The sequence below is a fragment of the Hyla sarda genome, chromosome 13 (assembly GCF_029499605.1).
Source record: "Hyla sarda isolate aHylSar1 chromosome 13, aHylSar1.hap1, whole genome shotgun sequence".
NCBI lineage: Eukaryota > Metazoa > Chordata > Amphibia > Anura > Hylidae > Hyla > Hyla sarda.
Window position 1 is genome coordinate 1,718,710 of NC_079201.1, and position 14,878 is coordinate 1,733,587.

The 14,878-nt window shown below is 34.5% G+C and overlaps 1 protein-coding gene across 3 annotated transcripts in view; it reads right to left on the reverse strand.

The window, feature by feature from the left end:
* The window catches only part of GLP2R (glucagon like peptide 2 receptor), a 109,215-nt gene that overhangs the window by 18,741 nt on the left and 75,596 nt on the right, over positions 1-14,878 (reverse strand). For all 3 annotated transcript variants that reach the window (XM_056550338.1, XM_056550336.1, XM_056550337.1), the window contains one exon: positions 13,255-13,351. Coding sequence is in view for 1 of the 3 variants with exons in the window: in XM_056550336.1 (XP_056406311.1) it covers positions 13,255-13,351 (97 nt within the window). In the remaining 2 variants the exon portion in view is untranslated. The remainder of the gene's footprint in view (positions 1-13,254; positions 13,352-14,878) is intronic.

Here is a 14,878-nt window from a genome sequence, read left to right on the forward strand (position 1 = left end):
ACCAGTTGATTTGGAAAAAAAAAATGTTTTCCACCGGAGTACCCCTTTAAGGAAAAGATAAAGAGGAAAAAAAAGTAGATTAAGGAGGAGAACTAGAAGAGTAAGAAAATAAACCTAAGAGAAGAACAAAGAACAGAAGAGAAAAGTGGAAGAAATGAAGAAGAAAACAATGACACCATAAATAACGGAGGAGAACAGGAAGGAGAAGGAAGAACATGGCTCCTAATTTGGGCTGTGAGGTCCCAGTCTGATCTTCCTCAGGTCCCTGTTATTATTATGGGATACAATGTGGTCGTAAAATGTTATTAGGTAATAAAGCGCAGCTATAAACCTCTCCTTATCACCTCCGCCCTCCATGGTCTGGATTTAGAAGTCATTTCTCTGCGGAGCCTTCAATCCCCCGCACTAGATAAGAACTCCGGATCTGAAGAAACCTTATGGAAGACTCCAGAAGACTTCGGATCGTCCATGGACAGATATGGAATGGTTCTGGAGACATTTATCCATGACCAGATCTCCAGGAATCTTCTGCCAGGATTACGTCATCTTTTCCTTTTTTTTATGTTTTTGTTCAAATTTAACTTTCACATAATAAATAAAAAACGATCACAAAAACAGTGTTGGGTCATATAATTAAGGTAATTCATTATGACTAGAAGACATTGAATCCGATGGAAGCTAAAGTGGCATTATCTCCTTGTTAAAGTCTTAAAGGGGTACTCCGGGGAACTAAACCCATAGCTGAGAACTGGGAGGAGTGTGCTGCAGCCTTAGCCAATCAGACAATGAACCTCTCTCTGCTGCTCAGAGCAGGAAGGTGGGGGCTGTTCTCAGAGAGTGCGCTGACCAGCAGAGCTGCAATGATTTCTTGGAGATCTAGGCAAGGGGAGGCAAGGAATATCACGCAGCCAGAGAAGACAACAGGGGGGACAGGAGCATGTTTATTAGGCAGGATCATTTACAGGGACATTTGCAGGTAGTGCGGCGGTTTTGGAGCTTTAAATAAAACAGTTTCTTCTAGTAATTACTGGTACCACATGGTCTTTGATAATGTTTTGTTTTGGGGTAGATAAAACTGAGAAGTCTTGGATTTGTGGAGGGCGAGTGCCTCACACCAGGGGACAAATCTCTCAACTACCAATCCCTACACTCCTCTTTGGACTATTCCAAATCTTCAGCTACCTATCTGCTCTGCAACTCCCCCAAGCCAGACCCTCCTTATACTGGTGCCACCATGTGCCCCTACTGATATCTGCCCTCCGCAAGGTATATAGAGAACACTGCAAACAGAGTCAGCTCATTATCATTAGAGGGCGGGGTCAGCAGAGTCAGCTCATTATCATTAGAGGGCGGGGTCAGCAAAGTCAGCTCATTATCATTAGAGGGCGGGGTCAGCAGAGTCAGCTCATTACCATTAGAGGGCGGGGTCAGCAGAGTCAGCTCATTACCATTAGAGGACGGGGCCAGCAGGATCAGCTCATTATCATTAGAGGGCGGGATCAGCAGAGTCAGCTCATTATCACTAGAGGGCGGGGTCAGCAGAATCATCTCATCATCATTAGAGGGCGGGGGTCAGCAGAGTCAGCTCATCATCATTAGAGGGCGGGGTCAGCAGAGTCATCTCATTATCATTAGAGGGCGGGGTCAGCAGAGTCATCTCATTATCATTAGAGGGCGGGGTCAGCAGAGTCAGCTCATTATCATTAGAGGGCGGGGTCAGCAGAGTCCGCTCATTATCATTAAATGTGGGGTCTGTCAACTCATAATTGACATAAATATTATAATAAAATATAAAATTTTGAAATCCCAAAATATAAAAACCATAAGATTTTACACAATATAAAACAAAAACTCCTGAAGAGTGTACACCATTCGCAATGTTATCCCAGCTTTAAAATGGCGAGATAGTTTTATTTTCTTTTTTTTTTTTCTTTTCTCCCATGGCTTTCTCTCGCTCTACATGGATACATAGATCGAACTAGAGAGATTGTTCTACATGACTTTACTGTTATGTGATTGTTCTACACGGCTGTACAGTAATGTGATATTTGTTACTATATACCGCCATATTGCCTTGCCAATTGTTTTTTTTTTTTTTCATATGTTAAAAACAATAAAACTTTACTTTGGAAAAAAAAAAAAAAAAAAAACAACTAAAGCACGCTAAAATATAATTTGTTGTCATATTCTTTAATAATGAAGCACTGGCCCTTTAAAATAGAAGATCTACAGTAAAAGGGTATTGGGCACTACTACTAATGTGTATAAGTGACCGCGCACCAATCATTAGCATAAATATGAAGTGATGCTGGAGCAGGAGCGCTGGGGTCGAGGAGGCACTGGGGCGTAGTCGGCCATAATCATGTTTTCACACATTACAGACATGAGAGGAATCAATTTATTCATGAAATATTAGGTTACACTGCCTGACTTCCTATTAGAAAATCAGCATTTATAGAGGATAATACGGAGGCGTCTGATTGGCTCCTCTGAGTCACATGATTAAACTCGAAGAATGGGAGATAAAAACTCTGGTAAATTTTTGGTTGACCCAGGGGGGTAAACCGATCCAGGGGGGTAAACCGATCCAGGATGGAAACAGACCCGGGGGGGGGGGGGGGGGGGAAACAGACCCGGGGGGGGGGGGGGGGTAAACAGACCCGGGGGGGGGGGGGGTAAACAGACCCGGGGGGGGGGGGTAAACAGACCCGGGGGGGGGGGGGGTAAACAGACCCGGGGGGGGGGGGGGGTAAACAGACCCGGGGGGGGGGGGGGTAAACAGACCCGGGGGGGGGGGGGGTAAACAGATCCGGGGGGGGGGGGGGGTAAACAGATCCGGGGGGGGGGGGGGGGTAAACAGACCCGGGGGGGGGGGGGGGTAAACAGACCCGGGGGGGGGGGGGGTAAACAGATCCGGGGGGGGGGGGGGTAAACCGATCCCGGATGTAAACAGACAGAGGGTGTAAAAAGCCCCAGGGGGTGAAAACGTTTCTCTTAGTCGTTGGAGATTTTGTCCCCCCCCCCCCCCCCCCGATCCCTCATGGATCGTCCCCTCTCGGCTGATTCACAAATACATGTAGGAGTTCGTAATAAAATAGGAAAAACATTCCACTTGGCAAATCTCCTAGAAACAACTTGTTTTTCCTGTGACAAATTCTAGGGTTAAAAAAAATACAGAAAAACTGAACGTAAAAAATAGGGAAATCTAAGAATCATCATTAAGTAGGAGAATAATATCCAAATAAGAGTATAGACCTGATATAACCGGGTATAATATTATATATACAGCTGATATAACCAAATATTATATATACAGCTGATATAACCGGATATAATACTATATATACAGCTGATATAACCGGGTATAATATTATATATACAGCTGATATAACCGGGTATAATATTATATATACAGCTGATATAACCAAATATTATATATACAGCTGATATAACCGGATATAATACTATATATACAGCTGATATAACCGGGTATAATATTATATATACAGCTGATATAACCAAATATTATATATACAGCTGATATAACCGGGTATAATATTATATATACAGCTGATATAACCAAATATTATATATACAGCTGATATAACCGGGTATAATATTATATATACAGCTGATATAACCAAATATTATATATACAGCTGATATAACCGGGTATAATATTATATATACAGCTGATATAACCAAATATTATATATACAGCTGATATAACCGGGTATAATATTATATATACAGCTGATATAACCAAATATTATATATACAGCTGATATAACCGGGTATAATATTATATATACAGCTGATATAACCAAATATTATATATACAGCTGATATAACCGGGTATAATATTATATATACAGCTGATATAACCAAATATTATATATACAGCTGATATAACCAAATATTATATATACAGCTGATATAACCGGGTATAATATTATATATACAGCTGATATAACCGGGTATAATATTATATATACAGCTGATATAACCGGGTATAATATTATATATACAGCTGATATAACCGGGTATAATATTATATATACAGCTGATATAACCAAATATTATATATACAGCTGATATAACCGGGTATAATATTATATACACAGCTGATATAACCGGGTATAATATTATATATACAGCTGATATAACCAAATATTATATATACAGCTGATATAACCAGGTATAATATTATATATACAGCTTATATAACCAAATATTATATATACAGCTGATATAACCGGGTATAATATTATATATACAGCTGATATAACCAAATATTATATATACAGCTGATATAACCGGGTATAATATTATATATACAGCTGATATAACCGGATATAATACTATATATACAGCTGATATAACCGGATATAATATTATATATACAGCTGATATAACCGGATATAATATTATATATACAGCTGATATAACCGCATATAATATTATATATACAGCTAATATAACCGGATATAATATTATATATACACAGCTGATATAACCGGGGATCTGGTCATGAATAAATGTCTCCAGACTTGGACTGACCGTACATGGAGTCCCAGAACCATTCCATATCTGTCCATGGACGATCCGAAGTCTTCTGGAGACTTCCTTAAGGTTTTGTGTTTCTTCAGATCCGGAGTTCTTATCTAGTGCGGGGGATTGAAGGCTCCGCAGAGAAATTACTTATAAAATTTGTACTTACCGTAATTTTGCTTTCCATGAGTCTGAAGGCAGCACATACAAACCCTCCCTACTATAGGTCATCTTTGTGCATCAGAACTGAGTCTATTCAATAACACAAGTGGATGAGGTTCTGATGGATGTTATAGCCAGGCCTAGCATGAGGCTTGTTAATTCTCTTAATTGTTTGCTAGGTGGGCGGTCCTGGGATAAACTGAAAGGAGCTATTAACCCTTCTGTGCTGCCTTCAGACTCATGGAAAGCAAAATTACGGTAAGTACAATTTTTCCCTATATATACAGCGGATATAACCAGATATAATACTATATATACAGCTGATATAACCGGATATAATATTATATATACAGCTGATATAACCGGGTATAATATTATATATACAGCTGATATAACCGGATATAATATTATATATACAGCTGATATAACCGGGTATAATATTATATATACAGCTTATATAACCGGGTATAATATTATATATACAGCTGATATAACCGGGTATAATACTATATATACAGCTGATATAACCGGATATAATATTATATATACAGCTGATATAACCGGGTATAATATTATATATACAGCTGATATAACCGGATATAATACTATATATACAGCTGATATAACCGGATATAATATTATATATACAGCTGATCTAACCGGGTATAATACTATATATACAGCTGATCTAACCGGATATAATATTATATATACAGCTGATATAACCGGATATAATATTATATATACAGCTGATATAACCGGGTATAATATTATATATACAGCTGATATAACCGGGTATAATATTATATATACAGCTGATATAACCGGGTATAATATTATATATATACAGCTGATATAACCGGATATAATATTATATATACAGCTGATATAACCGGGTATAATATTATATATACAGCTGATATAACCGGATATAATATTATATATACAGCTGATATAACCGGATATAATATTATATATACAGCTGATATAACCGGATATAATATTATATATACAGCTGATATAACCGGGTATAATATTATATATACAGCTGATATAACCAAATATTATATATACAGCTGATATAACCGGGTATAATATTATATATATAGCTGATATAACCGGGTATAATATTATATATACAGCTGATATAACCGGGTATAATATTATATATACAGCTGATATAACCGGATATAATACTATATATACAGCTGATATAACCGGGTATAATATTATATATACAGCTGATATAACCGGGTATAATATTATATATACAGCTGATATAACCGGGTATAATATTATATATATACAGCTGATATAACCGGGTATAATATTATATATACAGCTGATATAACCGGATATAATATTATATATACAGCTGATATAACCGGGTATAATATTATATATACAGCTGATATAACCAAATATTATATATACAGCTGATATAACCGGGTATAATATTATATATATAGCTGATATAACCGGGTATAATATTATATATACAGCTGATATAACCGGGTATAATATTATATATACAGCTGATATAACCGGATATAATACTATATATACAGCTGATATAACCGGGTATAATATTATATATACAGCTGATATAACCGGGTATAATATTATATATACAGCTGATATAACCGGGTATAATATTATATATATACAGCTGATATAACCGGGTATAATATTATATATACAGCTGATATAACCGGATATAATATTATATATACAGCTGATATAACCGGGTATAATATTATATATACAGCTGATATAACCGGGTATAATATTATATATACAGCTGATATAACCGGGTATAATATTATATATACAGCTGATATAACCGGATATAATATTATATATACAGCTGATATAACCGGGTATAATATTATATATACAGCTGATATAACCGGATATAATACTATATATACAGCTGATATAACCGGGTATAATATTATATATACAGCTGATATAACCGGGTATAATATTATATATACAGCTGATATAACCGGGTATAATATTATATATATACAGCTGATATAACCGGGTATAATATTATATATACAGCTGATATAACCGGATATAATATTATATATACAGCTGATATAACCGGGTATAATATTATATATACAGCTGATATAACCGGGTATAATATTATATATACAGCTGATATAACCGGGTATAATATTATATATACAGCTGATATAACCGGATATAATATTATATATACAGCTGATATAACCGGATATAATATTATACAAACAGCTGATATAACCAGGTATAATATTATATATACAGCTGATATAACCGGGTATAATACTATATACACAGCTGATATAACCGGGTATAATATTATATATACAGCTGATATAACCGGATATAATACTATATATACAGCTGATATAACCGGGTATAATACTATATATACAGCTGATATAACCGGGTATAATATTATATATACAGCTGATATAACCGGATATAATACTATATATACAGCTGATATAACCGGATATAATACTATATATACAGCTGATATAACCGGATATAATACTATATATACAGCTGATATAACCGGGTATAATACTATATATACAGCTGATATAACCGGGTATAATACTATATATACAGCTGATATAACCGGATATAATATTATATATACAGCTGATATAACCGGATATAATATTATATATACAGCTGATATAACCGCATATAATATTATATATACAGCTAATATAACCGGATATAATATTATATATACAGCTGATATAACCGGATATAATATTATATATACAGCTGATATAACCGCATATAATATTATATATACAGCTAATATAACCGGATATAATATTATATATACACAGCTGATATAACCGGGGATCTGGTCATGAATAAATGTCTCCAGACTTGGACTGACCGTACATGGAGTCCCAGAACCATTCCATATCTGTCCATGGACGATCCGAAGTCTTCTGGAGACTTCCTTAAGGTTTTGTGTTTCTTCAGATCCGGAGTTCTTATCTAGTGCGGGGGATTGAAGGCTCCGCAGAGAAATTACTTATAAAATTTGTACTTACCGTAATTTTGCTTTCCATGAGTCTGAAGGCAGCACATACAAACCCTCCCTACTATAGGTCATCTTTGTGCATCAGAACTGAGTCTATTCAATAACACAAGTGGATGAGGTTCTGATGGATGTTATAGCCAGGCCTAGCATGAGGCTTGTTAATTCTCTTAATTGTTTGCTAGGTGGGCGGTCCTGGGATAAACTGAAAGGAGCTATTAACCCTTCTGTGCTGCCTTCAGACTCATGGAAAGCAAAATTACGGTAAGTACAATTTTTCCCTATATATACAGCGGATATAACCAGATATAATACTATATATACAGCTGATATAACCGGATATAATATTATATATACAGCTGATATAACCGGGTATAATATTATATATACAGCTGATATAACCGGATATAATATTATATATACAGCTGATATAACCGGGTATAATATTATATATACAGCTTATATAACCGGGTATAATATTATATATACAGCTGATATAACCGGGTATAATACTATATATACAGCTGATATAACCGGATATAATATTATATATACAGCTGATATAACCGGGTATAATATTATATATACAGCTGATATAACCAAATATTATATATACAGCTGATATAACCGGGTATAATATTATATATACAGCTGATATAACCGGGTATAATATTATATATACAGCTGATATAACCGGGTATAATATTATATATACAGCTGATATAACCGGATATAATACTATATATACAGCTGATATAACCGGGTATAATATTATATATACAGCTGATATAACCGGATATAATATTATATATACAGCTGATATAACCGGGTATAATATTATATATATACAGCTGATATAACCGGGTATAATATTATATATACAGCTGATATAACCGGATATAATATTATATATACAGCTGATATAACCGGGTATAATATTATATATACAGCTGATATAACCGGATATAATACTATATATACAGCTGATATAACCGGATATAATATTATATATACAGCTGATATAACCGGGTATAATATTATATATACAGCTGATCTAACCGGATATAATATTATATATACAGCTGATATAACCGGATATAATATTATATATATACAGCTGATATAACCGGGTATAATATTATATATACAGCTGATATAACCGGGTATAATATTATATATATACAGCTGATATAACCGGATATAATATTATATATACAGCTGATATAACCGGGTATAATATTATATATACAGCTGATATAACCGGATATAATATTATATATACAGCTGATATAACCGGATATAATATTATATATACAGCTGATATAACCGGATATAATATTATATATACAGCTGATATAACCGGGTATAATATTATATATACAGCTGATATAACCAAATATTATATATACAGCTGATATAACCGGGTATAATATTATATATATAGCTGATATAACCGGGTATAATATTATATATACAGCTGATATAACCGGGTATAATATTATATATACAGCTGATATAACCGGATATAATATTATATATACAGCTGATATAACCGGGTATAATATTATATATATACAGCTGATATAACCGGGTATAATATTATATATACAGCTGATATAACCGGGTATAATATTATATATATACAGCTGATATAACCGGGTATAATATTATATATACAGCTGATATAACCGGATATAATATTATATATACAGCTGATATAACCGGGTATAATATTATATATACAGCTGATATAACCGGGTATAATATTATATATACAGCTGATATAACCGGGTATAATATTATATATACAGCTGATATAACCGGATATAATATTATATATACAGCTGATATAACCGGATATAATATTATACAAACAGCTGATATAACCAGGTATAATATTATATATACAGCTGATATAACCGGGTATAATACTATATACACAGCTGATATAACCGGGTATAATATTATATATACAGCTGATATAACCGGATATAATACTATATATACAGCTGATATAACCGGGTATAATACTATATATACAGCTGATATAACCGGGTATAATATTATATATACAGCTGATATAACCGGATATAATACTATATATACAGCTGATATAACCAGGTATAATATTATATATACAGCTGATATAACCGGGTATAATACTATATATACAGCTGATATAACCGGATATAATATTATATATACAGCTGATATAACCGGATATAATACTATATATACAGCTGATATAACCGGGTATAATACTATATATACAGCTGATATAACCGGGTATAATACTATATATACAGCTGATATAACCGGATATAATATTATATATACAGCTGATATAACCGGGTATAATACTATATATACAGCTGATATAACCGGGTATAATACTATATATACAGCTGATATAACCGGATATAATACTATATATACAGCTGATATAACCGGGTATAATACTATATATACAGCTGATATAACCGGGTATAATACTATATATACAGCTGATATAACCGGATATAATATTATATATACAGCTGATATAACCGGATATAATATTATATATACAGCTGATATAACCGCATATAATATTATATATACAGCTAATATAACCGGATATAATATTATATATACACAGCTGATATAACCGGGGATCTGGTCATGAATAAATGTCTCCAGACTTGGACTGACCGTACATGGAGTCCCAGAACCATTCCATATCTGTCCATGGACGATCCGAAGTCTTCTGGAGACTTCCTTAAGGTTTTGTGTTTCTTCAGATCCGGAGTTCTTATCTAGTGCGGGGGATTGAAGGCTCCGCAGAGAAATTACTTATAAAATTTGTACTTACCGTAATTTTGCTTTCCATGAGTCTGAAGGCAGCACATACAAACCCTCCCTACTATAGGTCATCTTTGTGCATCAGAACTGAGTCTATTCAATAACACAAGTGGATGAGGTTCTGATGGATGTTATAGCCAGGCCTAGCATGAGGCTTGTTAATTCTCTTAATTGTTTGCTAGGTGGGCGGTCCTGGGATAAACTGAAAGGAGCTATTAACCCTTCTGTGCTGCCTTCAGACTCATGGAAAGCAAAATTACGGTAAGTACAATTTTTCCCTATATATACAGCGGATATAACCAGATATAATACTATATATACAGCTGATATAACCGGATATAATATTATATATACAGCTGATATAACCGGGTATAATATTATATATACAGCTGATATAACCGGATATAATATTATATATACAGCTGATATAACCGGGTATAATATTATATATACAGCTTATATAACCGGGTATAATATTATATATACAGCTGATATAACCGGGTATAATACTATATATACAGCTGATATAACCGGATATAATATTATATATACAGCTGATATAATCGGATATAATACTATATATACAGCTGATATAATCGGGTATAATACTATATATACAGCTGATCTAACCGGATATAATATTATATATACAGCTGATATAACCGGATATAATATTATATATACAGCTGATATAACCGGGTATAATATTATATATACAGCTGATATAACCGGGTATAATATTATATATACAGCTGATATAACCGGGTATAATATTATATATATACAGCTGATATAACCGGGTATAATACTATATATACAGCTGATATAACCGGATATAATATTATATATACAGCTGATATAACCGGATATAATATTATATATACAGCTGATATAACCAGGTATAATATTATATATACAGCTGATATAACCGGATATAATATTATATATACAGCTGATATAACCGGGTATAATATTATATATACAGCTGATATAACCGGGTATAATATTATATATACAGCTGATATAACCGGGTATAATATTATATATACAGCTGATATAACCGGATATAATACTATATATACAGCTGATATAACCGGGTATAATATTATATATACAGCTGATATAACCGGGTATAATATTATATATATATATACAGCTGATATAACCGGATATAATATTATATATACAGCTGATATAACCGGGTATAATATTATATATATACAGCTGATATAACCGGGTATAATATTATATATACAGCTGATATGACCGGGTATAATACTATATATACAGCTGATATAACCGGATATAATATTATATATACAGCTGATATAACCGGATATAATACTATATATACAGCTGATATAACGGGGTATAATATTATATATACAGCTGATATAACCGGGTATAATATTATATATACAGCTGATATAACCGGGTATAATACTATATATACAGCTGATATAACCAGGTATAATATTATATATACAGCTGATATAACTGGATATAATATTATATATACAGCTGATATAACCGGGTATAATATTATATATACAGCTGATATAACCGGATATAATATTATATATACAGCTGATATAACCGGGTATAATACTATATATACAGCTGATATAACCGGATATAATACTATATATACAGCTGATATAACCAAATATTATATATACAGCTGATATAACCGGGTATAATATTATATATACAGCTGATATAACCGGGTATAATATTATATATACAGCTGATATAACCGGGTATAATATTATATATACAGCTGACATAACCGGATATAATATTATATATACAGCTGATATAACCGGGTATAATATTATATATACAGCTGATATAACCGGATATAATATTATATATACAGCTGATATAACCGGATATAATATTATATATACAGCTGATATAACCGGATATAATATTATATATACAGCTGATATAACCGGATATAATATTATATATACAGCTGATATAACCGGGTATAATATTATATATACAGCTGATATAACCGGATATAATATTATATATACAGCTGATATAACCGGATATAATATTATATATACAGCTGATATAACCGGATATAATATTATATATACAGCTGATATAACCGGATATAATATTATATATACAGCTGATATAACCGGATATAATATTATATATATACAGCTGATATAACCGGGTATAATACTATATATACAGCTGATATAACCGGATATAATATTATATATACAGCTGATATAACCGGGTATAATATTATATATACAGCTGATATAACCAGGTATAATATTATATATTCTTCTCTGTAGATCCTCTCAGCTCTGTCAGGTTGGATGGGATCGTCGGTAGAAGCCATTTCAGGTCTCCGGAGATGTCCTATAGGCTCTGGCTGGGTCCCTCAAGGACAGAGTTGTCCCTAAGCCGCTCCGGCCCTGACCTTGTGTTTGGGGTCATTGTCTTGTTGGGAGGTGAACCTTCACCCAGTCTGAGGTCCAGAGCTTTGGATCAGGTTCTCATTAAGATTATCTCTGTACTTTCCTCCATTCAGCTTTCCTTCAACCCTGAGCAGCCTCTCTGTCCCAGTTGCTGACCCCCTACAGAGCATGGATTCCCCCTTCGGTGTCTCTTACCAGTCAGCAGCGCCCTCTGTTGTTCCAGTTGTGTCAGACATTCTTCCTTGTACTGTGCCCACTTCTTCAGGATGCCCTCGAGCACGGCTCCGCTGACCTATGGGGTGATAGGTATAATGAGAGCGTTCATACACAAGGCTCCGCACAGCGCACACTCACAGTGTGGGAGTCAATACGGAATTCAACCGTTACATTCATATACATTATATACATTGACATTCATAACTAGACCTCTGCAGCTGTCAGGTCCTTATATATTCTATTCATCATCATACATACATCTGAGATAAAAACCGCCTTCATACTGATCTATGAAGAATACAGGTGTAAGTGGAGTACGCCATTAAAGCACAGCCCCCAATAAAGGAGCACCCAAACTGTAATGTCAGGGGCCAATATGGAGAGTCAGATATTGTCAGAGTGTAAAGAGTTTACATTTGTTGCATATGCTGTACATGGAAGAATGATGCTTTGGTCACATGTTGTTCCTAGCCAATGATTGAAAGAGTAGCCCTTAATCCAATTCTCTTTCCGTGTTGAAGAGGGGTACCTAAACCTATTAGAACTAGAGATGAGCGAACTTACAGTAAATTCGATTTGTCACGAACTTCTCGGCTCGGCAGTTGATGCCTTATCCTGCGTAAATTAGTTCAGCTTTCAGGTGCTCCGGTGGCTGGAAAAGGTGGATACAGTCCTAGGAGACTCTTTCCTAGGAATGTATCCACCTTTTCCAGCCACCGGAGCACCTGAAGGCTGAGCTAATTTACGCAGGTTAAGTCATCAACTGCCGAGCAGAGAAGTTCATGACGAATCAAATTTACTGTAAGTTCGCTCATCTCTAATTAGAACCAGTCTAGGCCTGGCTTTAACATCTCCTAGCCCTGCACATGTTTAAAGTTCCAGTCAGCCCGCAAAGTGTAATTTTCCTAGCCCCTGCTCCTGCTGCATACTATCTACAATCAAGGGATGAGAGGAGAATGCTGAACAAGGGCCTCTCTAAATTACACAGATTTCTTTGTTGGCCTTTGGTTGTAGTTAGTGCTGCCCGTCTGCCACCTTAGTAAGACTTCCTGGATGCCCTTTTCCTTATACCCTGTCTCAGAAGACAACGCTGATTGGAGGTCTACATTTTGCACCTTGCACCACAGTGAGCCCACCCGTAAAGACCCCCATCAACATCGTCAGTAAAAGTTTACCGAGAAACTAAGAACCAGAGAAGATCTACATTAGCATTCAGCAATACACATTCTAAGAAAACACCCAAAGATTGTGTCAATTAAAGGGACAGTGACCAAATACCCTTTCTTATGGCTGGGAAGCTGTAATTTTCCAAGCTGTACTAAAGCAATGCATGTTATTGGAATTGCACCAGTTATCTGAGTAAAGGGTTTCTAGTTGTTTTACGGTATCTAGAGGTCTCATTTCTGCACTTTGCATTCAGGAATACTTCCCTGACAAAAGATAGGGGTCCACTTACCTCTCCTAGTTTACAGTATAAGAAGTAGGTTCACTTTAGAAAAAAATACCACTTTAAATTCTAAGAATATTCTGTTGTACTGAAGCTGAAACCAAGATAAAGTATGTGACTCAAAGGCTGAACAGTTAGTCAGCGACAGCCAGTGAC